This window comes from Strix uralensis, chromosome 3, assembly GCF_047716275.1.
Source record: "Strix uralensis isolate ZFMK-TIS-50842 chromosome 3, bStrUra1, whole genome shotgun sequence".
Taxonomy (NCBI): domain Eukaryota; kingdom Metazoa; phylum Chordata; class Aves; order Strigiformes; family Strigidae; genus Strix; species Strix uralensis.
The window spans coordinates 20,306,156-20,330,881 of NC_133974.1; the positions used below are offsets into that span (position 1 = coordinate 20,306,156).

Consider the following 24,726-nt stretch of genomic DNA (forward strand, 5'->3'; position numbering starts at 1 on the left):
TATTCCAAATGCAAGTATTATCTTACAAACTATGAGGACCAGAAACAAGCTACTTAAAAATACAACCAGCTTTGGATTCTATGGAAACTGTCAACACTGGTTTTCAACGGACCCAGCAAATTTCACTATGAATAAATCAAATGTAGTTTTAGCGCCTTCATGTATAAGTAGGCAGCAACATTAAATTTTCCAATAAGGACTGAAGTAATACACACAAGGTGACCATCAGCAACAATATGAAGCACTATGATATACAGATAATTGGACAGCTCTTACATAATATTTCTAAAATATAATCATACACTAAGATACAATAATAGACTCTTACCTGGATATTATCAAATTTTAATCCAGGCATGGTGAGATTCTCTTTATCTATAAACACCGTGCTGTACTGTTGTGTGGCAACTGAAATGAGAACATTTCTGGTTTCCTCACTAGGAAGCCAAGCATCATTTCTTCTATCTAGTTCACTCATATTTAAGGCTGTGGCAAATGGGTCATCACTCCCAGCAAAAACAGCTTGGATTTGTGAGAACGGCTGGGGGGACTGAGTTATTTCTACAGATGATGGAGGACCACCTGCTTCAGGTCTCCCATTTCGCACAGAGAAAGCAGGGTTAGGTGAAGCACAAGAACTGTCTCCACCATTAGAAAGAGAAGACATTTGCTCTGGAACTGAAGAACTTGCATTGGGATTACTAACAGAAATAAAATTGGATGTGGTAAATGAATCAAAAAAATCAGAAGCTAAAGTATTAGTGTTAACAGTATCACCAAAGAACTTGCTTAGACTTGGACTTGGTTGAACCACCTGCGGATTTGACTTCACTGGAGTCTCAATTATACTACTAAAACTGGGAGATTTTACCATCTGAGGCTCAAAACCATCAGGTAGGAACAACTGTGGTTGGGTATTTACATTGTTTGCTTGGCTGAAGATGGTACACACAGGAATAGGCTCAACCTCAGAAGATGATTTGCTGGTACCAGGTGACAATATCTCATCCTCAGGTTTACTTTCATCAGTATTATTAGGTTTTGTTTCAACATGAACATTGTCTCCCAACTTTGGTTCCTCCTTCACCTCTTCCTGAATTGATTCTTCCTGATCATCTGTTCCAATCTCAGAAACGTCTTTGGGGGTTTCTTCATGTTCAGTTTCACTTCCATTACTTAAAAACTCTTCTTTATCCACTTCATCTTGTGTTTTTTGATTATCTTTAGCTTCCATCTGCTCTACAATCTCCTGGAGACAACCAAGTTCACCTGTGTCATCTTCACTGTTGTTTGGAGAATCAGAAATAATTACACTCTCCATCATTTGTTCATTAAGTTTATCTACAAAGTTATTTGAATCTTCTGATACAGTTTCATTCCCTTCAGACTCAAATTCATCTCCACCAAGATCAATGGTTTCCTCATGAAAAAGAATTTCCTCACGAGTTTTCTGCTGAACTATGTCTCCGCTGTCATCTTCATCCGAGGTGCTCTTCGCATCCTTAGCTTTATTTTCATTATTCTCCATGGCAGCTGAAGAGGGAAAAATCCCCACCAAAACAAGTATTAGTTTTATTACTAAGGTACTGTCCTGGTGTCACCCTGAAACTTCTAATTATTACAGAAATACTGAAATTCTTGCTTTAAAAATATAGTAGTTTCACAAGTTGACATCTTTAATTTAACATATGTCCACAGAATAAATTAATTCTGAAAAAGGTTTTCTCCTTATCCTTTTAGCAAGTCGCAAAAATATTGGGATAAAAGAGCGAACCCCTCCCCCTAAACACAGATAAAACGATATTTGCTCTTCTGCTCGCAAAATCTAGCTCGGTTCCCGTTTAAGAAAAGGAAAGCGCGCGTTTACGGCTGCCACCGGTGCAGGCTGCTGAGCCCGGGGCCTCGGCCGCCGCCCGCCCCGCAACCGCGGGCTCCCGGGGATCGGCTCTGCCTCCAGCAGCACCGCGGGGCACCCCCGGCCCTGACAGCGCCGCGGCGGGGTGGGCGCGGCCTCCCTCACTGCCTCCGCCTGGCGCAGCCCGCGGCGGGGGGGCGGGGCGCCGCCCTTCCTCAAGGCCAGAACCCCGAGGCCACCTCAGCCCCTACCCGGGCGCCCCTCAGCCAGCAACAGAATCACGCAAGCAAACTGCCCTGCCCTCCCTTCGCCTCGCCTCGCCTCCCCTCCCCTCACCTCACCTCCGCGCCGCGGCGGCGACACCCCCTCTCCGCAGCCGCGCCGAGCGCCGCTCCTCACTGCGCCTGCGCCGTGGGCCGGGCGTGCGGGAGTGCGCACGCGCGAGCACACCTCCCGGAAGCGGCGAGCGACGGGCAGCGCCGAGGGCCAGAAAGGCCGGTGGGTAGCGGGGGTGCCGTGTGGCGGGGCCGTGATGGAGGACGATGCGCCAGTGATTTACGGGCTGGAGTTCCAGGTGGGTGTGGAGGGAGGCCGAAGGAGGGCTGGCAGATGTCGGTCCTGCCTCTGGGGAGGTGGTGGCTGTAGGACTGGGGGTGTGTAGCGAGGTAGGGGAGTGCCGGGGGGGAGCTGTGGGGCCCGCTCAGGGGGAGGCCAGCGTCCCCTCGCCCCCCTGAGCCGCTACCCGTGGCACCACTGTCTCGTGATGGTTATTGACACTTGCGCGTCACGTTGGGGGTTTTAAAGGCGGCTGATCAGGGTGCAGGAGTTGATCCCTGCTTTAAAACTTGCTGTTTCCAGGGCAGGTGGGCCAGTGTGGGTGCAGGGGCTGAGGGCAGAGGTGGTCTCTCTCGTGGCTGTGCACAGCTTGGCTGGCAGGGCTCCTGCCCTGTCATCAGACCCTGGCCCACCTCTGGAGGAGTCTTTGTCTGACTTTGGGGCGGTAGGAAAATACCGGCAGCCTCAAAGAGATTCTTGCAGTTGTTTCTTTCTTTTCAGGAATTAAAAAAAAAGTAAAAATGCTTTTCTGAGGAGAGGGTGTGAAACTGTTTCCAATAAGTTGCAAATTTTCGTTGGTTATATCCAACTGTAAAGGTGCTTGAAGTTTGTGGGATCTTTTGCTATGGGTTCCATGACCACATTTGTCCCATAAGACAAATCTGTCCATCATATTAATGTTATAAGGAAATAGGACTGTCTAACTTAGGAACTTATTGATCATCTTTGTAGAGGATCACAGGTCTTGTGTTTAATGAAGTTTCTATAAGTTCTGGGAAAATAAACATCTAGGTAGCTGTATGGGTGAGAGGGACCATAATTTATGATTCTTTTCCACAGAAAGGGTTTACTCAGCTGTTACGTGTTCTCTTTGACAACAGCTGGCTTATCGTTGTTGCCATTAGAGTGGTAACAGGAGGCGCTGTGTTTCTTCGGCAGCTCACAGAGCAATGTTTCCATTCTACAGTAGATGTAGTAGTATAAATGTGTACCCATCGACTTATTTTTTTAGGCACCTTTACAAAAGTGCTCGTGGAAAGTAATATTTATAGGTTCTTTGTAACAGGTTTGGATGTCCTGGCTAGTGAGTGGTGTGCTCTGTAATCCTGACTATAACAATAGATCTCCTTAGCAAATTGTATATTTGTTTGGTTTTCCTCTTGTATAGGACCTAGTGTGTAATACTCGCCTGTACTAAATGTTGAATCTACTGAACTCTGATAATATGCTATCATTTTGTGATTAGCTAGAGATGATTGTAACTCGTACTTCAAAATTAATAAAACTTACATCTCTTTTGCAGACTAGAATATATATTCTCTACTTAATAAAATTCATAGCTTCTTTCTAGTAGGTCTCATATATAGTAAGTCTGGGACCTCCATGGACCTGTGCCCCTGCCACTGCTCCAAATCCTACATCTTCTATAGATCTCTTCTCTTCTTCTCCAAAGTGTATTACAGGGCTATCTGGTGGGAGGATAAAGCAAAAGGACTAAAAGTGGCTGTAATCAGAGGTAATTACAGTTAATACCGTAGAGATTTATTTAGAGGGAATTATAGAGAAATATAGAGATTTATTTAGAGATTAATTTAGAGAGAAGGTGGGGAAGGAAAACATAGTTTATGGCCACGTCGGAAAAGGAGTGTAGAGATGAAGGTTCTATTTCTGATCTCCTTTAACTGCCAGTGTGGCTTTAAAACAAATTGTATCTCTGTGCTTTCTGAAGAAGGCTCTGGTGGAGACACTTAAACTTAAAATTGGTCTGGTTCTTCCAACTTGCATCTCCAGGTCTAATAAGATTATTATTCTTTTTAAGCCTGGCTTCTTCTACGTTGATAGACAATAATGGCTAGCTGCATCATCACAACTACTGCTTCTTTCCAGTGTGTGTCAGAAGCACTGTGCCTAAAAGCATCTCTTCAGATGAGTTTTTCAGCCCGGTTTGAAGAATTTTTGTTGTTGTTTCTTATGTTTGGGTTTTGGTGGGGTTTTTTGTTATTTCCAATCTTTACTTCAGCTCTATGACAAGCTTATTTCAAAGTTGAGATTTGAAATTATGAACTATTTAAAAAGATGGAGGGAACTTCTTACTCTTATTACGCATAAAAGTTGTATGTCACACAACCGTGACATCTAGAAGCTACACGAGGGATTGCAGACTAAGAAGCTACATGTGGCTCCAGCAGTAAATAAGAATCTGTCTTGGGCCACTGCCAGAGAGAATGTAATTGTGCAGATATGACCTTCATCCAGTGTGGCCAGGTTTATAAGAACATAAAGCTGATCCCTCCTAGGGTGCTATCCACCAGCTAACTTAAAATTATTTCTGCATAAATTCTCTTCATTTTTATGTGCAAAGTGTGTTTTGATGTATTGGCATAAGTAACTTGGGTAACTTAGAATAATGGAAAAAACACATATTTCTCTTTTTTGAATACAGTTTTCATCAAAAAGAGGCTTAGTGGAACAGGGAAGTCTTAGAAGAACCACATCACTCTCAGTTCTGACAGATGAGAATAGAAATTAAAGATACAAATCCTGAGCCCTTATATAACCATATATAATTGCATGTGTAACTACTGTACAAAAAGTTTTACCAAGTAACAGAGAGAAATAGTTTTGGGTGGCTTTTTTTTTTTGGGGGGTAGAGGGGGGAAGCTAAACATCTGACAGCAAAACAAGATTAAAGCTAGTGATGAATTCAGTTTTCTGCACAATTAGTTAATTTTTTGACCTCATTAGTTCCCTCTGTTTTACTAGACAGCTGCTGTTTAAGTTTTTGGGGTTCTATGAACACCTGTAGTTTTCTGAAGTGGGTTTTTTGTCTCTTTATTGTGTCTGTGAGCTATATGAACGTCGTACAGACATATGAAATGTGTGAATTCTAGGGTGTGTGATTCTTTTTGTGACAGTTTTTGGTTTTTTAAAGGCAATATCCCACCACAGTTGCTCTGGTCATCCAACTGTAGTGAAAATGAGAAAATTACAGAGTGGGTAGTGAGTGAAAATATGACATGCTGCTTGAATTGAGGACTGAGTGATGTGTCTGTGGCTCATGGTGATGAATATGGGGCAACAGCAGGAGCTACAGAACATTTCAATACTGAAAGGTCGTTCTTCTAAAAGGAACCTTGGTAGACTTCACCAGTTTCCCAGGTTATGAGAATGTGGTAAATGGGGTCCCGGGGTTATTGCTAAGTGCTACTTTTTATCAGTGAAATTATGTGCTTCTTACTTCTCCGGTGTAGAGTTGACCTATGTTTACTATCGAACCTGGAGTATGCAGTATGCTTACCCTGTGTTGAACAGGCTTCCGTTTTCGGGGATTCACAATTTTCCCCATCCTGTTCTGAGTGTTTAAACAGTGATGTTTTGAGTAGATGTATAAGCACTGTTGAATGTCTGGACATACTGTATTTGCCTTAGTTTAAGGTTGACTGGATGATGCTTATGGAAATGAGCTGTGTAGAGGGGTGCTTTCCAGGGTAGGTATTTGGCTGAGTTGCAATGCCAACTATGATTCTTGTAGGGACATCTTACGTCTTGCTTGTTTAAAAACATGCAGAAGCTAGCTGGCATCATGGGGGGAGGAAGGAGGAACATTGCTTGTGCCAGAGAGTGATAATTATGAAGCGTGTGTTTGGCACATTTAATGGATTTTGGGAATACCGCAATAGTGAGATGAATTTCAGCATGCCAGATACTCTTACTGCATGTTACATGTCAAAAGTACATAGACTTGCAAGGGAGAAATGCAATGAGCAGGAGGAAAGGACAGTGGGAAGCCTGCTGGCTGACTGCTGGGCTGTACTACACAAGGGCAACTCCAACTGCACCCTGAGATGAGGTCTGGCTGAAGCAGGCTTAAAAAAAACCAGTGCGCTAATACTTTGTCAGAGTTTGTGTACAGCATTGTGGTCCTGTTGTTCATCTTGAATAAGCAATACTTGGCCCATATTGTGTTGTCATTTAACAGGTTTTATGAATCTGAACAGAGGCTATTGATTTTTAGGACTTTCTTGCCTGTTGCAAGACTAAGGTGAAATTTAATTTCACTAAAGCCAAATTTGACTTCTTAGAATAAGAATCTTAAGGCAGTGCAAAATACCAACTGAAATAGATTGGTCTCAGGTCTTATATAATGTGTGTATGTGTATAATATCAGTATGTATGAGAATAGCTCCATTGACCTACCTTTGGTGGAGTAGAAAGCAGGTGTAGATTTATTAGAAGGAGGGGGGAAGGGGACTTCTTAGGAAGACATGTGTCACTTGTGCAGCAACCAGGGCAACCTTTCAGGTTCGGCTGTGTTCCAGGGAGTGGAGCAGGTGTGGAATCTATAGCTCCTACTGCCAGTGGAGTTCTCTTCCCTGGGAGACCTTTTGTAGTCTCTTGATATATGAGAGACAATGGCCTAAACAGAATGTAGATGATAATTTTGATACAGCTTTAGAGATGTTTTTTGAGGATTTATTCTGAAAATTGAATCAGTTCAAGAAACTGCATGATAATGTCTTAGTGAAACTCCTAGTTTTTGTTTCACTCCTCTTTCTTTTCTAAGATTACTTGCTCATGAGTCCCAGTCCCGTGTATTTTAATCCAGGCTGAGTGAGTGTTCATTCTCTCACTTGTTTTTCTATTCACCTCTTTCTTCAGGACCCTTACTGAGGGTGGCATTTCAGTTGCGAGGACTTCTCGTGGAACTTCAATCTAACATACTGTTAGGTTTAAAGTTTTACTAGGGGAAAAAAGGTAGATAAGTGGCAAAACTCTCTTAACTAATCCCCCAGAGATATTCATAATACATGAAGTGGAAAAGGTGGAAACTCTTTCTTTTAGGACCCTTAAGCAATTAGCAGGATCTTGCTAATATTAGGTATGGTACAGACTAACAATAATATGAAGATAAAGTTACATGAACTTGAAGGAGCTGTTAAAAGGTGATTGTTACCATTATGTCTTATGATAAATGAATGGGATTTCTAAAGATGATTGTGATATGCAAGGCTTTGTGTGAGGGTTGCTTTTGCTGCTGTGAGGGTTTACAGAATCTGTCAGTCTTTGGAATAGGGTCAGTGCACTAAATACATCAGTGGTGGGAATTCTTGTGCTGTGAAAGACTTGGAGAAAGCAGCTGTCTGAGAGCATTGAAGGTCACCTGGGCATGTGTGCTGCCAGCCTCTTCACTGGTAGAGTCACTGCAGCTTATTACAGTCAATGATAGAGGGTCTCCTACTGTGATGGGAGAAACAGGGCTGTCCTACCTAAGTAAAAATCAAAGTGCACCTACTTGAAAATTGGAATTATGCCAGAAGGCAAAAATAATATTCATGACATTAGCAGCCTGGAGCTTCTCTTGGGGGGGGGGGGGTGAGGAACTTGTATTTTGACTCCAGAATGAGGCATCAGCAAAGCCAGCCCCTTCCCCTTTTCCCCGCATGTCCGTCCCCGTCCCCCCCCCCCCCCCCGCCGCAAGTAGCAGTATAGTATTATCTGGTTTTCAGCATAGGCAGATGATCAAATAACTTTAAATTCAGATTTGGGGACTGCAAGCCAAATACTGCATCCTTCACATTTTATATTGCAAGTTCACTGCTTGTTAGTACAGACTGATTGTATGAATTTAAAATGATACATGGGTTGCAGAAATTCTTTTGATTGTATTAAATGTAATACAAATATTCAATGTTGGGGTCAGTGTATGTTTTCTTGTTTGCTGATACCAAACTCGTGCAATGCATCAGGAAAACAAAATATGTATTGAAGGAAGTACCGATCCTTTTTTCTTTGTCTATTAATGCCTAAAATAGTAAGTCTAATTAAAAAAGTAACTAACTGTGTATTTGGCTGGTATTTCAAAATACATAGAGAAGGAAAAGTTTCAGAACTTATGAATGAAGTGTAGAGATTCAGTGCATTACAATTCCATGATGCACTTACTTTAAAGCAACCTACTTTATCTTTTCGAGGTTTGTCATTGTGTTCCCCTGGGTCACCTCTTGCTGTTGGCAAGGTCTCTTCTCTCTGTAGGCTCTGTTCTATCCTGCAGGTGGTCTAAATTGTCAGGGTAGGGTAGAAGGTGATATTTGTCCAACATCACACTGAGTTTGGTGTAGTCACGGACATGATGCCCAGTCTCCAGTTAGTCTTTCCTGCATTCTGGCACAAGGATTGCTGTTTCTTCTGCTTTATCTTTATACTGCTGTTTGTCATGCTTGTATTCTAGGTTTTTGCATACCCTTTGCATTGCACAAATTAATATCTATTTTTGTAGTGTATTTGCAGTTGTCCCTTTCCTTTACATGTGATGCATTTCAGGACCTGCTTCTAAGACAAGGGAGCAACGAGCTTATATGGAGTCAAAGCTGTGTCTTAATTCAGTGTGAGCCTGTTACTCTTTTGACCATAATTACTGTGCATGCAGTAGGATCTGTTAAGCATGTGTGCCTGGCAGGAATAACTTTTGAGGGACAGGGTTTCTCTTGAAGAGTACATCTGGGTGTTTTTGGAGGAGGAGTTTGATCAAGTCTGCCTTTGTTTCCTTACAGTTCATGGCAGTTTTTTTTCCTCAGATTGACTTGTCCCCGATGTTTAGCTGTGCCTGTTTCTGCAACGCCATCACTGGCTAAAAAATAGTAAAACAGCTTGGTCATGTTCCTTGTTACTTTTCTTTCTTGTCTCATGGAAACCAGACTACACAGTTGGTTACCTAACCTGTGAACTTCTGGGAACATCCTACAAGCTTCCTGTGAGTTGTGATTTTGTTGGTGGTATTTTTTTGTTTTCCCTCTGCCTACCCATTGAGAATAATATGTGATGTTAATGTAGAATTTAAACTTTTTCCCCACAGTTTAGGACAACTTTTTTTTTTCTCATTTGCCTTATTCTCTTCCTTAGATTGATCTTAAACATTCTTGTCAGGATTGGATCTTCCTAGCCTTATACTGCATGGCTTTCTCTGGAAGTTCAAGCTTGCTCTAGGAAACAGTTGGAATTTCTTTCCATTAATGTATCTCATCTTTTTGATTCTCCTCTCAAGCATATTTTGCTATATCTTCATCAGGCAATTTGGCGGGCTTCTGCATATTAACAGGATTTTTGTCCTTGGCCCACAGTGTGCTCCACAAAACCTGATTCACAAAGGTGCATGACTGGTTCCAAACTCAGGCCTTTCTTCTGTGAATCATTTTCACAGGTGATCTTACAAACTGGTAGCCAGTTCATGACAAGTGATACGCTATTCCTTTCATTTTCATTTGCCCACAAATAAGCAATATTAATTTGCAGTTATTTTAGATGGACATAGCAAGGCATTCTTCATATTGTTATAAATTTGGTCTTTAAAAATATATTGGAATAAGTCTCTGGAGCCTTCGCGTGGACTTTTTCAAACTCTTCAATAATTCTTTATTGATATCAATATTCAACCCTTTATAATTTTTTTAACCCATTTTCTATTCCTTTTTCTCTTCCCATATGAATATCCTTTCTATGTCTTGTTAGTGAGATGTATCACAGAATTGTCTAGGTTGGAAAAGACCTTGAAGATCATCCAGTCCAACCATCAACCCAACATTAACAGTTCCCAACTACACCATATCCCTCAGCACTATGTCGACCCTACTCTTAAACATCTCCAGGGATGGGGACTCCACCACCTCCCTGGGCAGCCCGTTCCAACGCCTAACAACCCGTTCTGTAAAGAAATGCTTCCTAATATCCAGTCTAAACCTTCCCTGGTGCAACTTGAGGCCATTCCCTCTTGTCCTATCACTTGTTACTTGGTTAAAGAGACTCATCCCCAGCTCTCTGCAACCTCCTTTCAGGTAGTTGTAGAGGGCGATGAGGTCTCCCCTCAGCCTCCTCTTCTCCAGACTAAACAACCCCAGTTCCCTCAGCCGCTCCTCGTACGACATGTGCTCCAGACCCTTCACCAGCTTCGTTGCCCTTCTCTGGACATGGTCGAGTAATTCAATGTCCTTTTTGTAGTGAGGGGCCCAAGGGCAGTGCAGTCTAGCATGAGTCTGTTAATTGCCAATTTTATTTGTAGACTTACTAGATATCAGAATTGCTAGCAGTTCTGGGATCTGATACTCTCTGTTGTGGATTAACAAATTACTTAATTCTGCGGCACAGATTCAACTAAGAGCGTAAAGGGATGTTAAGCTTTCAATAGCAGAGTCACCTCTCTGAAATAAGCAACATGAAGGATACATTGGCAGTATGTTTCTGCTCAAATCACTGTATTCAAACAAGCACACTGTAGAGGTAAGGTGTATTCATCCAGTGGGTGTGTAATTGACTGTGTTGGAGATATAGATGGGAATCTTGTTATGTCAGCTGCCATCAAAAGGAGCTGTCATGACAGTCTGTACAGCTCTGCTGATGATAATAGTTGTGCACATTGCGTGACCAGCTCAGTTTACATTGCAAGAGTTTCACAGGATCACAAACTAATGTAGGTTTGAAGGGACCTTTGGAGATCATCTATTCCAGCACCCTTCTCAAAGTAGATTCAATAGATGATGTTGTTTAGGGGGCCTTGTCCAACTGAGTTTTGAGTATTTTCACAGTTGATGAATTCCACAACATATGTGAGCATCCTGCTCCACTGTCTAGCTACCCTCTCTGTGAATTTTGTTCCTAATGTCTACTCTGAATTTTCCATGTTGCAACATATGTTCACTGCCTGTCATCATGTTGCTGGGCAGCTCAGAGTCAGTCTTTTCTATACCCTCCCTTTAGACAGTTTAAACTAATCCACTGATTTTTTTTTTTTAATTGTTCTTGTTTATTTTTCCAAGTGAAATGAAGGAGTCCTCCATGTTTCGCTTTCATGGTAGAGTAAGAATGGTAACTAATTGGGAATGGGCAGTAACTGCTGCTGAAGTATGACTGCAAAGATCCAACTTTGAGGCAAAAATAAATACCCTTACATTTCAGGTCAGTAAAAGAAATTTAAGCCCAGAATGTCTAACCAAAGTAGTGATGCAGTCTAAGAATGAGTGTGGACACCTGTGCAGCAGTACAGTCATTTTTCCACGTCCCTAATCCCACAGTATGCACAGTAAAGAAAGGACTTGTCTTCTGATACTGGGGTAGGTGATGTTTGTTTTCTAGTTACATGTGCACTAGCTACAGTTTCCACAGTAGGGATAATAACAGGATAAAAAATTTTCTATATTATTCATTACTTACATATTTGCATATGGGGAGGTGCTGTGAAATCTTAAATCTGATTCCCATCTCCAGTAGGAAAGGCTAACACAGGATTTCAATCATGTATAAAACTAATAAATAATTTAAGTTTTTGTTTTCTTTTTTTGTAAAACTTCCTACACTCTGCTTTAGGTGACTCATTACCACTCCCACCCCTCTCTCTTGATCTCTGTTCCTCCACGAGATTAGTTTTATTTTCTTTCTGTGGTGGTAGAAGTATAGCATCTTCAAAGTTCATGCAGAATTTGTGGTTCTGCTACTAAAAGCATGGCAGCTGTACTATCTTGGGAACAGATGATGCATTGTGAATGCTTTTTAAAATTTTTGTTTTTGAATGCATGCATATGGTTATTCCCCTCTAGGTATGTAATTTCTATAAAGTACTTGATAAGGAAGTAAATGGAAATGCCAGTTTATGTTTGATTGACCATTCTGAGATTCTGTCTCTAACCCATACTGAACTTCAGTGTGACCATTGCTTGCTATAGGCTATTCACTTTTGTATTTCTTTCTAAGTATGAATTCACACCTTGTTTTAGAAAGTTAAAAAAAGAAGAAAAGAGTATTTGAGTTTTAACTGTACTATAGCAGGCCAGCATGCTCTTTTAAAAATGAAGACGTCTCTTTTGAATATGGCATGTGAAACCTAGTATTTCTCATTAACACATTAAATTTAAGTATTTGAGTACATGCAGTATTCCTTACACTGGAATCCTAAGATACTTATTTCCTCTCCTACCTACCTCAGACTTAACTTTTCTCCAAATTGCTTTTGTCACCTTGAAAGATTCAGTGGGGCTAAGAGTTGAAAGGGAATGAAAGGGCTCAAACGAATTTCTGACAGTTATTAAGACTAAACTGTGATGTGATCTATGAAACCTTTGCTTGTGCTTTGCTTCATTTGTTTCAAAGCTTTGCTTGTGTTTTGGTTCATTTGTTTCTCAAGGACTCCTGACTTCTCAACTGTTTCCTTAGGTCTCTTTGTCTGTTTAGGTAAGATTAAAACACTCATTAGGCTCCCTATGTAAATCACTGGTAGCAGACTCAAGGCCTTCGGTGGACACTTGGACAACTCCTAGAATGAGATAAGAGGGGCTCGAACAAAGAGACACAGAGACCCTATGATAGGAAAATGATTCTGCTGATTTAGGAGAGACACCTGGACTTTACTTCACAGCGCATGCTCTGGAAAGAGGGTCAACTAGTGAACACTGTGAAGAAGAGTACTTACATCTTCCCTCAACCACCGAAGACCCTCACCCTATTTTCACTACGCACGCCCAGACTATGTAAATGAATTCTGGGAACTCGTTATCATAAGACACCCCTTTCTAAGAAATCTGATGAATATGTATGATTTGTGTGTATGTAGACTGATGTCCCTTGCTAATTTTTGGGAGCCCTTATGGTGGAGAATCCCCAGGGTGACCCCAGCGCTGCTAATAAAAGAATACCTGCTTAACCGTTATATTAGATTCTGACTGTTAATTTCTTTGTTTCAGAGTGTCTAGCCCTATGTGTATAGAGCACTAGTCAGGAATGCCTGTGGAGCACGGTGAAGCTATTTCCTGCATGTCTGCAACAGCTGCTCAGCATCTGCTGTCACCCATAGAGATTTTTGGTTTTTTTCTGAAAATGCAGGGATAAATTGATAGTTGTTGCATTCCTTTGGTTTTCTGTTTTGTGATTGTGCGCAACCCCTAATTTAGTGGAATAAATGAGAACTGGGGAAGCCACAGACTGTTATGCAGAATACATACATAGACTTTGAAAAGCCTCTAGGAGTGGTGGTTTGTTCAGATTCCTTGGCAGACTTGAATGGCATTGAGAAGTCTTTGTCTTTGCTTTCCAAAGGCAGGATTTCCTGTGTGTTAGCTGAGTGGAATTTTGACTGCATACTTATAATTTCCTTCTAGACTGTTAGAATATTTGGTTAGAGCATCAGTCACAATCAAGTTGCTTCTGTATCACCCGTTTTATAAAACTACTTGCTTTAAACCATGTGCATTTCCTCATAGAGCTGTTGGTGAATATGAAATTTGGACATGTAAACAAAAGGTTCTTTGTAGTTCATGATGTTTTAATCTTTGCTTTCTAATAATTTTTTCCTAGTCTTAGGCCTTCTTTGAAAATGAAATGATCTAATTATTTATGTTGTTTCATTGCCTAGAAGCATCAGTTAGGTGGGGCTTTGCTGTGGCAGTGTGTGTAAGGACAACTTGTTTTCTCACTGTGTCTTTCAGATGTGCATTCTGGGAATTTTCTACGCATCACAACAATTTTCTTAGTAAATAATACCTTAATATCTTAGGTAGTAAACTCTTTTTGGGACTATATGCAGTTTAGTGTTTCATGGATGTTAACTTTTTATAAAAATAATAAGCTCTATCAATTTAATCAATATTCATTATACTATGCTTTTTATTTTCTATCTAGTAGCTGCAGTCATGAGGCAGGATGCTTTTATGAAAGATGTTATTAGCAACTTGCTCTGGCAGGTTACAGTACAAGATGACAAACTTAAGGCACTTTTCTTGATCTTGATGGCACTCCAAATTCAGTTATGTTGTTCATCACAAGGGTTACTCAGTGTCTTCATCATCTGTTGAAATAACTTCTATTTCTCTAAAACTAACTCAAAGTAGACAAAATTAGTCATAACTTTGTGCATGAGACAACTGAAAGTCCATTTTACTGTTACTTCTGTTATGAATTGCATCTTCCTGATTTATGAATTATTGATGAGTTTGAAGCTTGTCTTCTATGGATGTTGTAGTCTATTATGAAGGAGAATAGACAATAGTGTCGTTTTTTTTTGAGAAAAATATTTAAGTACATCTCATGGGCCTTTTTTTTTTTCTGCAAAATGGGAAGTAATTTAAAAATACTTTAAATAAGGGATAGAGAAGCTGATGACGTAAATGTTACCATGTATTGACATAATTTTATTTTGGGAATTTTGTGCCTAACCTGATGCGTTTTTGAAAGCAGCATGATAAGACCTACTTGAAGGGCTTTAAAAGGGGTGAAAACCCCCTTTATTTCTTTATTTTATTGGAGATCCTGGAGGTCTCTTCTGTTTGACTTACAGAAACAATAGAAGCTTGCTTAATTGGAAGAGATGCATAGCTGTTGGCTTATTTCTAGTGTTTTCTTCAAAATAATTGAAAGCAGATCTGAAGTGAAAAGGAGCTCTTGCCAAAGATCTGCAAATGTAAATTTTGTTCGAGACAAAATAAAAGCTTTTCTGCAATCTTCTTGGTGAACTTTAGTGGTTTCTGTCAATCAGAAACACTGTCTGGGCTTGTTATAGGTTAAGTGCTGCATAAATAGGAGAGCGCAAACAAACTGGTACGGATTCATACTGATCTCTGATCTGCATTTGAGTATGTTTTGAACACAAACTATTCACTGAATCGTGGTCTCCAGTGGTTTTTTTCTATATAATGTTACACTACTAGTCTATACTTACTGAGCTCATTGCATTTTTTAACTTTTTATGCTTAATTTTAAGCAAACTGTTACATTGTCTAAATCACACATTTCAGATGCAATATAAAAGTATCTGTTCTGTAGGAGTTCAGAGTTTATTAAATGAGTTGGTTCTGATTGTTACTGCCAGACAAGGGCTTGGATTGCTTTGCCTTATTTAAGAAAAATCAAATCTCTTCAAGTTGGTATTCTAGAATTAAATTGTTCTCAATTTATGTATTGTGATATAATGTATTTGAAATATTATCTTCCAAGCTTCTAGGCATCTTTCTGATATTAATTTAAAAGTAAGTTTCAAACAGGACTATATTGAAGCTAAATGTTCTTGAATCCAGAATGTCGTTAGCTAGCTGCACAACGGGATGGCAGTAAGAAGGGCCCTTCAACAATTACCCGAATCCTTCTGGAGTATTTGCTTGCAATACAGGCTTTAGTGTCTGAAGAGATCTGAACTATTTTATGCCAAATAGGATGTGAATTGTCAAAACAGAAAAACAAGGTTTTGCAAAAACTTCATACTGAATGATATTATTAGGGTATCCTTTGCATGAGGAAGTAGTGGGTATTCCTCACGGTTTACTTACAGCTGCTAAAAGTGCCTTTGAGTGTTAGTTTACCTCCCATTTACTCAAAATTAGCTAAGAGAGTCTCTACTAATGACTAGTGCAAACTAGCAATTGTGGTTTTAGTTCAAGCTGTTCTTTATTTCTCAATGTCTCCCATGGCCCTTAACTGTTTTGTTTTGCTGCTTCCCAGACTGGTGTTGGTGCTAGACTCCCTTCCTCGCTTCTTCAACTTGCATTCTCATTAACAGTAATACAACAAAATAATAAGATTATGGCAAAATTTTAACAGGTAGATAACAAATTATTTCTTCTATCATTCAGACAATTCTTATCTTTAGCAGCCTGGAGTGGAAAAGGGGTTTGTATTTTAACTTTCTTCTAAACTTGGAGATTAATGGTGAGAAAAAGAATTAATTTTTATGCAGGCATCTTCAGTCTGGATGGTTTGAAAACTTATGTGAGAACAACCTCTTTCCTGGATATTGTAGCTAATCAAGCTTTTCAGTTGATAAAGGAGAATTAGTTCGGAAGAACTGCTATAATATTGAATATTGTGACTGTTATAATGAAGGCCAGATGATGTATTTACCACCTGTATGTTCCACACACCTCACAAATGTGAAAAACTGCACAAAAAAATGTATTAACTAGAATAGACGTAAAGGGCAGGAAAGTACGCGGATGGTAAGAATGTAATACTTAAAATGATAATTGATACATAAACTTCAAGATTTTTGCTGAAATTAATGGATTGTATTAATTGGAACTTTCTAATGGCTTTCTTCTTCCCTAGGCACGAGCTTTAACACCTCAGACAGCAGAAACGGATGCAATAAGATTTTTGGTTGGAACACAGTCTCTTAGATATGATAATCAGGTAATTTTTCTGTCAAACTCCAGTTGTAATTTTTTTCCTCTTTTTTTAAACATTGTTCCAATATCATTCCTCCTGCTTTCTACCCCCTGTTGAATTTGAACATTAAGTGATAGTCAAGGTGAAGACTTCTGTGAGTAGAATGTAAAGATATTGGTATGACTAAATCAGATTGCTTTAGTAAAGGAACTGCCTTGTTTTTGTTAATTTAAATCTATAGATTCTCTGGAGGTATCTTTAAACCACAGAAGAGATGCAAAGTGAAACAAAAGTCTTTAAGTCTTGATTGCCTCTAATAGGACTCCTGGTACATGCATGGTTCTGACTATGTGAAGCTTCATAAACTGGATTTTTTGTTATTAATTATTGGCAATCAGCTATATCTTTTCTGATAATAAGTTTAACAACAATTGAAAATTTGAGTGACTTTCACATCTCCATTTCTATTGGCTGTTTCTTCAGCACTTAAGAGTACACCACTTCTAATTGTACAGCAATTTTACTTTTTGTGACTAAATTTCAGTAAATTCATTCATACGGAAAGAAGATCTTAAGGCCAGAAGAATTAGAAAGCTGTACTGAGTGCAGGTGGCAAGGCTTTAGTAGCAGGGGGACTGCAGTGGTGGCGTCTATGAGAAGAGGCCAGGGGTCACCCATGCCAGACGTGGCTGGTTCCAGTGAAGCCGCCACAGGACACAGCTGAGCCAGTCAGCCTGGGCACCTCTGTGAAAACTTTTAAGAAAAGGGAGAAAATGATGGATGAAAGAGAGGAGGGAACGAAGACTGAGAAACAGTGGAAGAAATGACAAAGGTAAGAAGACCAAGGTCAGGAGGAATAGAAGGTGCTTCGTGGTGGAGCAGGTATCCACTGCAGCGTGTGGAGCACCTGCACCGGAGCGGATGGATGTTCCTGAAGGAACCATGGCCCATGAAAACCCCACACTGGAGCAGAGGAAAAAAGTGAGATGGATAGAGCATCAGAGAGAAAATGCTGTGTACTGAACATACATACCATACCACTGCCCCACAGCCCACTGTGCTGCTTGGAGGGGCTTAAAGGGATTGGGAGTGAAGTTAAGCCTGGGAAAGGGGGAGGAGAAGGTGCTGGTTTAAGGTTTGTCTTTTTCTTTCCCAGTACGCAAATTAGTAATTAAATTTTTATTTTAATTGACAATAAATTAATTAATTTATCCAAGTCAAGCCTGTTTTGCTCACAACAGTAATTGGTAAGTGATCTCTCTGTCTTTAGCTTGGCCCATGAATTTTCTCACTCCTAATCTTACTGTTTTCTCCCCCTGTCCTGTTTGGGGGGAGTAAGTGGCTGGGTGTGAGTCTGGCTGTTAGCCATGTCTAACACCCACCACAGAAGCCCCTAGAATGGATACAGTCACCAGCTCTTCTGAAACTGGTCTGTAATGGACTGCACAAAATGAACTTGGAACCATAGCTCTGGGAGATGTGAGCTGATAATTTCCAGTCAGATTTTGAGTTCGTTACTCAACAGTAATACTGGATGAGGCTCAAGGAAAAAAATATTCAAAGACAAAAGGGGGATGGAGTATTTGGTTTCTTTACATTTCAGGTAATACTTGTGAGACCAGTAACAAAAGAAGTTTCAGACAAACTTAGTTAAAAATAAATGCACAGAATTATATTTCTGATTGTGCTGTCTCAGATGTTCTTCAGACACTTGCTTATGATGTGATTTTCTACTGTGATTTCTACATGATTTTTTACTTCTTGGTTCAATTAATTAAATCCTGATACAAAACTGTAGTTGGAGAATGATTCTCACTTATAAGTTAATATCCAGCAGATCTTCAATAATTTAAATGTCCTGATTTAGGTAGGTTGATTGGGCATATACTACACATTTTAGAAATATTTACACGTATTTCAACTGCATTGAATATGCTTTTCTTTTTCTAATGAATAACATTAATAATAGAAATGCAGGACACTTCCTAGGGTATTAACAAATGTTTGGGGGTTATTGGCCTTTAGCTGTGCCTCAGGCCATCAGCTCCTCTCAGCTAGTTGCTAATCCCCAAAAAGTGCCCTAGGCCTGAAGTCATTATTGCTTAATTCAGCACTAGGTTCTCTAGATTTGCTTAAAAACTTTTTTAGTTACCTAACCTAACTTTAGTTACTAACCTAACTCTTGAGCTGGCTTGCAACCTCTAATGCTTAACCAAATACTGTATAGTGAGAGGTTTCTTATGCAGTACCATCATGTGCAGAATGCACACTTGCACTATACCTGGTCATGGGTAGCTGTAGAACAAATGTAAGAGCAGTAGTTGTACAGCTGGTATAGTAACTTATGCCTCATTGAGGTTTATTGCTGTGTGAAGCAATTTAGGCATTCAAAGGAGACCCAGTGAAAATATTTTCCTATTAACACTGGTATTTCAAAGCAAATGAAAATGTTTATAAGATTTTTATATTCTATCAATATTTGAGATATTAACAGTACTTGGCATTTGGTACTCATAACTTGCTGGAAATTGTTTCTCTTTGCACTGTGTTATACACTGTATCTTTTGGAACTTTTGTTCTCAATACATTCATTGTTGCTAAATTGTGGCTTTTTATAGCGTTCTTAGTTTGATGCATTTACTGTATGCTTTGGAAACATATAAAGGAAGTATATGTCACATTCTTTTCCCATCTCATTCTCACAACTCTCCAAGTTATTTTCAGTCTTGTGTTTTAGAACCTAGAACACTTATTTTCATGGTTTACTTTAATGCATAGCATTATATAGGCACAAAGCAGGGCATTGGCCAAACTAAAACAGTTCTCCCATCTCTGCTGCACGTGAGTGCCTGCTGAAAGAAAATCAGTTATGGAAATTGCATATTTGAAGAAAAAGATATTTTGTGTTGAAATTGATTAGTTTTAGTCTCCCTTCCTTAGTAATTTCCTTAGCAATTCCTCCGGATTTTGAGGAGAACGAAATAGTTTTTTGTTCTCATTCAAATCTCACTACTTTTTCCTCAGTACTTAGACTTGTGTTCAGTGGGAATTTTTCCCACTGTAATTAGAGCAGATTAGTAACTCATTTGTTTAGTTACTGGTAATAAAGCAAGTAATTTCTAAGAGGTGTTTTCCACAAGGATAATGTTCCACAAGAGTTATGATTACATGTATCGTCAACCATTACAGTACAGTCATGCTGAGAAAGTTCTCTGTGTGGACTTATACTTACCTTTTTCCATATCCTCATCTGTGGTGTCCATATGCTGCACTAAGTAGTCCATCATAACGCTCATTTCTATGCTCCATCAGGAAAAGATAAGTCGTGATTCAAGAATTGATTGATAACGCCATGCAGAACTGAAGTTTGTTCAGTGTGTTGGGTTTGTGTGTGTGGTGGGGTTTTTGGTAGCAGGGGAGGGGGCTACAGAGGTGGCCCCTGTGAGAAACTTCTCAAAGCTTCCCCAGCTCCAACAAGTTGGACCCTCCTCTGGCCAAGGCTAGAGCTAATTAGTGATGGTGGCTGTGCCTCTGTGATAACATATTTAAGAAGGGGAACCTGAGAGGAGGGTTTGGAGTTGTGAGGGAGACACCTATGCAAACACTGAAGTCAGTGGAAGAAAGGAGAAGGAAGAGGGGAAGGTGTGCTAGAGCAGAGATTTCCCTGCAGCCCGTGGTGAGAGGGCAGGCTGTCCCCCCTGCAGCCCATGGTGGAGCAGATGCCCACCTGCAGCCCATGGAGGACCCCACACTGGAGCAGGTGTCTGTACCCAAAGAAGGCTGGGACTCTGAGGGAAGCCCTCACTGTTGTAATTCATCGCTGGGAGGATGGTAGCCTGTGGGAGGGACCCACACTGGAGCAATTTGGGAAGAGCTGCAGCCTGTGGGAGGTATCCATGCTGGAGCAGAGGAAGAGTGCGAGGAGTCCTCCCCCTGAGGAGGAAGAAGCAGTAGAAACAACGGGTGACCTCAACCCCCATTCTGTCCCCCCACCCCGCACTGCTGAGTGGCAGGAGGTAGAGAAATCAGGAGCATAGCTGAGCCTGAGAAGAAGGGAGGGGTGGAGGAAAGGTGTTTTTAAGATGTGGTTGTATTTCTCACTGTTCTACTCTGATTGGAAAATTAAGTATTGGTGGTGTTTGAATTAAATGATGTTCTTTGTATTCCCCTAATGAGTCTGTCTTTTGCCCATGACCATAACGGGTGAGTCATCCTTCTTTGTCCTTATCTCGATTCCTGAGCCTTTTGCTTTATTGTCTCCTTTCCATTCCTGAGGGGTAAGGAATGGGCAAGCAGCTGTGTGGTGCTCAGTTGCCCTCTGGGCTCAAACCACGATATACAGTTCTGTCAGACAGTTATTAGAGGTGAATATGTTTTTCTGCAAATTCTTGTCTTCATGTCATCATACCAGTACAGTATTTGGTACTAGTATATTTTGTATGAAAATTCTTTTGTCCTTAGTATTTAGCAAAGTCACTATTCCATATGATAAAAACAATTTATGATGTATTCACAGAATCACAGAATCATCGAGGTTGGAAAGGACCTTGAAGATCATCCAGTCCAACCATCAACCCAACATTAACAGTTCCCAACTACACCATATCCCTCAGTGCTATGTCGACCCTACTCTTAAACTCCTCCAGGGATGGGGACTCCACCACCTCCCTGGGCAGCCCATTCCAACACCTAACAACCCCTTCTGGAAAGAAATGCTTCCTAATATCAAGTCTAAACCTTCCCTGGTGCAACTTGAGGCCATTCCCTCTTGTCCTATCACTTGTTACTTGGTTAAAGAGACTCATCCCCAGCTCTCTGCAACCTCCTTTCAGGTAGTTGTAGAGGGCGATGAGGTCTCCCCTCAGCCTCCTCTTCTCCAGACTAAACAACCCCAGTTCCCTCAGCCGCTCCTCGTACGACATGTGCTCCAGACCCTTCACCAGCTTCATTGCCCTTCTCTGGACACACTCGAGTCATTCAATGTCCTTTTTGTAGTGAGGGGCCCAAAACTAAACACAGTAATCGAGGTGCGGCCTCACCAGTGCTGAGTCCAGGGGTAAGATCCCTTCCCTGTCCCTGCTGGCCACGCTATTTCTGATACAAGCCAGGATGCCATTGGCCTTCTTGGCCACCTGGGCACACTGCTGGCTCATGTTCAGCCAGCTGTCAATCAACACCCCCAGGTACCTCTCTGACTGGCTATTCAAATCGACATGATTAAGAAGATCCTTAGCAGAAAAACATTGGGGGAACTTTTGCTGTTCTTTCTGTTAAGCTGATCAACTTGTTCTGGTAGACTGTGTTGTTTGACATAGCTGTGAAAGATGTCAGTTTTCAACTCAGAAGGGTATAAACAATACCCTTGCGTAAGAATTAAATTTCTTATTTCCTAAAAGTCTCAGTCTGGACCTTTAATCGATTAACTGTGTGTTCCAGCAGTTTCTAGCTATCTATGATGTCAGCTGAAGCAGAAACACAACAGCTGAGAAGAAATTGGTTATCTGTGCCTTCAAAGGGCTTCAGATAGGGTAAAGAGCACACCCGTAGCTTATGTGCCAAGTGACCCTATTAACTTGGTTAGTGTGGGTAGAGGATGTATGTGACTGTAATAAATGGGATTTAGATTCGTGGTTCATCTTCAGGGACTTGTGTTGAGCTGCCAAAGGAGACTCCAGTGACTCCAATGGAAAAATGGAAGGTTGCCTTCCCTGCCTTTTCCTTTTTCTTTTATTTTTTTGGGGGGAGGATAGCTGAAAACAAGCATGATATGATGTCTTACATGGGAAACTCAAATAACTTTTAATCTTTAAACTGTGACAGACCTTCACGTATTTCACACTGTTTCTCTGTTAAATACCTGTTTCAGTAAATTGAGAGATCACCTTCTCTCTCTATCAATAGCCAGTTATCAATATTTTGCTGTGTAACAATAACAGGAGTTACTCTTCTTGCCATGAGTATGTTGAAAATGTTTTAGCTTACAGTTGTGAATATGTTGGTATTCTTTATCTTCCAGTTCTGTGCTTGTAAAGTAGCTATTTGACTTGTCAACAGTTTGAGTTGTAAGTTTATTCAGTACATCAAAATGTATCCGATAAGAGCATTGTAGAAGGTTGAATAGTTGAGGTCTTTCAATTTTTATTTAAAAAAACAAAACTAAAAAACAAGGGATAAGGTTAAACTGATCTTTATTGATGAAATGAGCAAGACGTTTCTGTATAGACACAAGCCCTTCAGTAAGGATACAGCAAATAGATCAGAAAGGGCATGTACAGAAAGCCAAAATAAAGCAAAATGGTAGATAGGTCGAAGTGATATTACTCTGGAGACTTTTGAAAGGCGGGAGGGTCACTCTTCAAGTTGGACAGGAAGATGGATATACAGTTATTGGGGTAGATGGATAATGCCCGGATTCCGGAGATGGATAGTGTCCTGATTCCTAGGTAGATTTCTAGGTTCAGGGCAACAAATAAAGTCTGAAAATATGACTTGATAATCGACTGCAGAGGTGCTTATATGCATTGGATTGCAGAATGGAAGAACGATACAGGATCCAACATTATATATAAAGGGGGAGTTGCTGATAACAGTGTTTGGATGAGAAAGAAAAAGATAACATGTAAGCTCAGCCCTTTAAAAAAAATAGTGTGTAATATTACCAATTTAGGCTAACTTGAGACCTGTTTAGTAGCTTCTGTATTTTAAGAAAATGTTCTGTAATACTGTGTAGCTAAGGTTTTTGCAGTGATTCAGTAGTTCAGTAGACTTAATTCAGTCATTATGATAGGATGTTTCTTGTTTTTTTTCTCTTCATTGTTCACCTGACTGTGCTAATGAATTTTTAATGTGGATACAGTTCTCTAAAAATCGTGTCTTCTGGAATTTATTTGTTCACTGTTGAGCTTAGTGAAATTAGTCCCATGAGTAAAGTTACTTGTGTTTGTTGTGCTAGGCTAGGATCTTTCTGAATTTCTTCTATTTCTGAGGCAACTATAGAAAAACGGCTAACTAAAAATAGGGAGGAAGAATGAGAGTAATGTAGACATATTTTAAAAAAACAACCAACGACAGAAACCAAAATCAAACCAAAAACCCCAACAAACAAACCACCAAAAAAACCTGCAACAAACAAAAATCAGTCACAAAAAGCAAACCTAGCTGTATGTATTTTAAAAATCTTATTTATATATTTTATTATTTTTCTTCATCTTTCGTTCAATGTTTTATTTTTCTATATAGTATAAAAAGTACTACAGATTTATGTACTGGTGCAGATATGTGATCGCTGGAGTGAACTCTCAAAAAAGTTTCTTAATGTGTTTACAGTATTTGTTTCAAGTGAGAGTCCTTTCCCTCTTTTCCCCTTCTTTCTTCATAGGATGTTTGCATTCGATGATTCGGATACAGAATTGGTGCAGACATTCAGACTAAGGATTGTACTGTTGTTATTTCTGTTTATCGCTGTAGTGTGGAATTGAAATACGGGTGGCTTCTTTACTATTGGCCATAAAATGAAAAATCACCTTCACGCCTTAAGTTGCAAAATTGAGGAGAATAAACATGGCATTTCCTCAAAACAGGGAAATTGCTTTTGTTTTTCTAGATAAGTATGTTCTTCATTTCATGAAGGATATACTAAATTGTTAGTCTAACAATTAATTAAAGTAGATATCTGTTATAAAATTCTCGTTAAATTGTTCTGTGCAGTCATTGTGTATAATTAAGACCCACAGGAAAACATTTGAAACCCTAATGTTCTCTTTCATTGTTTTTGCAGATTCACATCATAGATTTTGATGATGAAAATAACATTATAAACAAAAATGTTCTCCTTCATCAAGTGGGTGAAATTTGGCACATCAGTACCAGTCCTGCAGATAAAGGTGTACTAGCAACCTGCTACAATAAAAGTAAGTCCTTTCTAACCATGTTAAACTTAAGTGTTTTGATGTTTTTGAATGTGCAAAGATTGAACATCTAGGTATGTGTAAACACTTTAAATAGGAATTATCAACACAGGTGTTTTTAAAAAAATCTGCTGTACCTTTACCTATACCTCATTTGTCTTGTATTCTTAGGTCATCTTGTTTAGAAGTTCTCTTCTGCATTCATGTCAAGGAAAGCAGCAAAGTAAAAGTATTGCTTGCCCGATTAATGCAAAGTATGGCAAATGTTCCTGTTAT

At 40.0% G+C, this 24,726-nt stretch overlaps 2 protein-coding genes across 6 annotated transcripts in view; one reads left to right on the forward strand and one right to left on the reverse strand.

Annotated features, from left to right (window-relative positions):
- TRAPPC12 (trafficking protein particle complex subunit 12) overlaps nucleotides 1–2,271 on the reverse strand; it is a 55,465-nt gene extending 53,194 nt beyond the window's left edge. For all 4 annotated transcript variants that reach the window (XR_012628015.1, XR_012628014.1, XM_074861631.1 and 1 more), the window contains exons 1-2: nucleotides 2,197–2,271; nucleotides 329–1,533 (exon numbers count right to left, since the gene is read on the reverse strand). Coding sequence is in view for 2 of the 4 variants with exons in the window: in XM_074861631.1 (XP_074717732.1) it covers nucleotides 329–1,528 (1,200 nt within the window). In the remaining 2 variants the exon portion in view is untranslated. The remainder of the gene's footprint in view (nucleotides 1–328; nucleotides 1,534–2,196) is intronic.
- A 50-nt stretch (nucleotides 2,272–2,321) lies between these two features.
- EIPR1 (EARP complex and GARP complex interacting protein 1) overlaps nucleotides 2,322–24,726 on the forward strand; it is a 91,376-nt gene continuing 68,971 nt past the window's right edge. For both annotated transcript variants that reach the window (XM_074861632.1, XM_074861633.1), the window contains exons 1-3: nucleotides 2,322–2,429; nucleotides 16,484–16,567; nucleotides 24,321–24,453. In XM_074861632.1, coding sequence (XP_074717733.1) covers nucleotides 2,388–2,429; nucleotides 16,484–16,567; nucleotides 24,321–24,453 — 259 coding nt within the window. In that variant the 5' untranslated portion in view covers nucleotides 2,322–2,387. The remainder of the gene's footprint in view (nucleotides 2,430–16,483; nucleotides 16,568–24,320; nucleotides 24,454–24,726) is intronic.